The 2,823-nt window shown below is 50.1% G+C and overlaps 1 protein-coding gene across 1 annotated transcript; it reads right to left on the minus strand.

Annotated features, from left to right (window-relative positions):
• Positions 1–1,805: 1,805 nt before the first annotated feature.
• LOC147605089 (auxin-responsive protein SAUR72-like) lies at positions 1,806–2,596 on the minus strand. Its single transcript, XM_086794075.1, has one exon. The coding sequence runs from the start codon at positions 2,442–2,444 to the stop codon at positions 2,094–2,096; it is 351 nt and encodes a 116-aa protein (XP_086650201.1). The 5' UTR covers positions 2,445–2,596; the 3' UTR covers positions 1,806–2,093.
• Positions 2,597–2,823: the final 227 nt, after the last annotated feature.

Below are 2,823 nucleotides of genomic sequence, written 5' to 3' on the forward strand. Positions count from 1 at the left end.
ACAATGGGGAGAAAGACGACAGGACGATGATGAGGAGGGAGATGATGCATGCATGAGGTTGATGAGGGTGATGAGGAGGCTCACGAGGACGCTGACAATGAGGACAATGAGGAGGTTGACGAGGAGAGTGATGAGGAGGGCTGGTTACTACTTCCGCTGCTAGCACTCCAAAGGTCGATGCGCAGAGAGGGCATGGGTCTCGTAGACTCCCCCACCTGCACCCCAATAAATGAAAACGAGCATCAAACCTAGTCATATAGGTAAACCCAAGGACTCTCGAGGGGCACAAAACACTTATCGCGCGTAGGGGGTGGGTCCTCCCTCTCGCAACTGCCGCCTTTACAACTTTTCTCTTGTTAGGGTGATCCTTCTCCTTTGACGCAGATGTAAGACCCTTTCCCTTGTCAAGGTCACCGTCGGGGGGGGGGGGGGGGTGCCCTCCATCGTTGTAGACCCCGCTCCTTTTGTCTTTCCATCATCACCCTTCTCCTTGGTAGACTTCTCCACATACACCCTCATGAAAACGAGCATCAAACTTGGTCATACAAATAAACTCGAGCACTGTCAAGGAGCACCAAATACTTACCGTGGGTGCCTAGTCCCCCATGGTTGCAACTCTTATGATTTTTCCTCCGTCCTCCTTTCCACCACTTCCATCTAGCTTGCCACCTGTCTCCACACCACTTGCAATTGGCTTGCCACCTGTCTCCACACCTGCGTGTTGAGGTTGCTTGCGAGATGGCTGCCTAGATCCCACCCTTTCTTTTTGAGGGGTACTATATTGTCCCCTCATGCGTTTTCTCCTGCTAGCAACGTCAGATATTCTTCTTACAAATTTACAGCTTGGGTGCATAGGGAGCAAAGGATGCTCATAGATATGCCACACTTGCAGCCAAGCAAACGATGCATAAATCCTTGTAAGCCCTTATGCAAGTCTCGTACCCACATAGTCGAGCAAAGCAGATAATAAAACCTAGTGCAAGTATCACGCCATCGCATCCAAGCTATACCCCTATGCTTTCATGTAGAAGGCTCTCAACCCGGGCACAAACGTGGCAGGCAAGTGATGTGGAGCAACATTGAGGTTATTCGATTCGCACATGTGGGGCATGCAAAACCGTCATGTCTACAATGCCCTAAGGTACTGCATGCCTAATTTTGTGTACCCACCGAAATGACGGACCTCAGTATCTGGACCCGACACACCCACCACAATCATTTATAATTGACACGTGGCCTTTTCAGCAACCTCGCATACCCAAGCCTAATGCCACATGGACGGGTGCGATGCCCCAATTTCCTCGCGCCGCAGTTCCGTGTCATTAATCCCCATTTTCCCGCGCCCCAATTCCACATCGTTGATCTCCTCATCGAGTGCATTACTGAGGGTGTGGAGATAGTCTTGAGGAAACGTGGTACACCAGAGCTAACTTTCTCCCCTGGCAACATGTTCAAAGAAGCTTATCTCCAGAATCTACTGGCCCAAGTTATGGGCTTATTGTCACATTACTGGTTGTTCGAGGCGAGGGCCATACAAAAGTTAAATAACATCTTAAGGTCAGGAATAAGATCGCCATTACTATGGAGTTTGCGAGAAGAAGCCATGACTTTGCAAAAGATTTTGCTTCAGTAGATTCGTGAGTCTGTAAATTAAGGACATACGTCCTTTACTTCACACTTTTCTCTCTCTCTCTCTCTCTCTCTCTCTCTCTCTCTCTACACACACATAATACTCACACTTTAAGGTAAAGGAATTGAAATGCGAAGATAGTGAAATGGTTGAAAGGAACGCTCAACATTGGAAGTCTAGGCAAAGTTTTTTCCCTTCTAATTTCCAATAAAGAACTTCACCATTTACAAACAGAAGATGCAGAACGGGCTCCTTGGGTCATTTTACAGGGGCCGACCGGTCTCTGCCAGACAATTAGTATACAATAGAAAACATGTACATAAGGTCCGGATCGTGCCACAAATGGAGTAAAAAGACCATACTACGGGCCAAAATCTGATCAACACAAAACAGCCAAAAAAATGGGAACCATATTGCCCCCCTGTAGGGACGTAAAGGAAATTTATTTCTCTCTGTCTCTCTCTCACCTTCGTGAGTTGAGGACCTCAAGGATGTCCTCAAATGTCTCTGAATCACACGTTACTTGAAGGATCCCAGCTCGTGAGTAGCCATACTCCTCAGCAGCTCGGTGGAGGAGGTCTGCGATGAGGGGATGATTCAGGTGCTCAGCTTTGACAAAGTAGAGGTGGGCAGAGTCCCCTACGCGGATGGGGAGGTGACCCTTGGGAGCTTCACAGGAAAAATTGCTACCAGAGGTAGGAGAAGGGGGGCATTCAGAGGGGTCTTTGGGAAGGCGAGCAAAGCTGCCGCTAGGGAGGGAGCTGGAGGAGAGAGGGACGAGGAGGGTTTGCAGCTTTCTTGAGAGGCGACCCATGGGCGGCGCTGCGGGGGTGGCGGAGGAGGGCTGAGGCGTACTCTGCGAGAGGTGGGGAAAGCTGGTTGAGCAGTGATGATTATAAGGAGAAGCAGGAGGCAGCGGTGATGTAGAGCTAAGCCACGGCCCACAGAGACAAGGAGAAGTTGGGAAGAAATGAGGCACGCCACACGAGTGTGATGACACTGATGAGTGATGGTAAAGTCGGCAGGGTAGAGTTGGTACGTGCAGGTACGGTCAGGTACGTGCCGTGCTGTAAAGCCGGAAGCTACTGGGCCGTAGACTGTAGTATGTTTACGTTACGTCCCATTTTCATCCAGGGTGCAGGCATGTGCGAGCAGCGGAGGCCCCGGATTCAGCAGCCTGTGACCGGTGACCA

Source organism: Cibotium barometz, chromosome 60, assembly GCF_041138505.1.
Source record: "Cibotium barometz isolate CiBa-2024 chromosome 60, ASM4113850v1, whole genome shotgun sequence".
In the NCBI taxonomy this organism is placed as follows: Eukaryota; Viridiplantae; Streptophyta; class Polypodiopsida; order Cyatheales; family Cibotiaceae; genus Cibotium; species Cibotium barometz.

What these genes read in the sequence shown, in the direction of transcription:
- LOC147605089 (XM_086794075.1), bottom strand. Translation starts at nt 2,444, where the DNA reads ATGGGTCGCCTCTCAAGAAAGCTGCAAACCCTCCTCGTCCCTCTCTCC.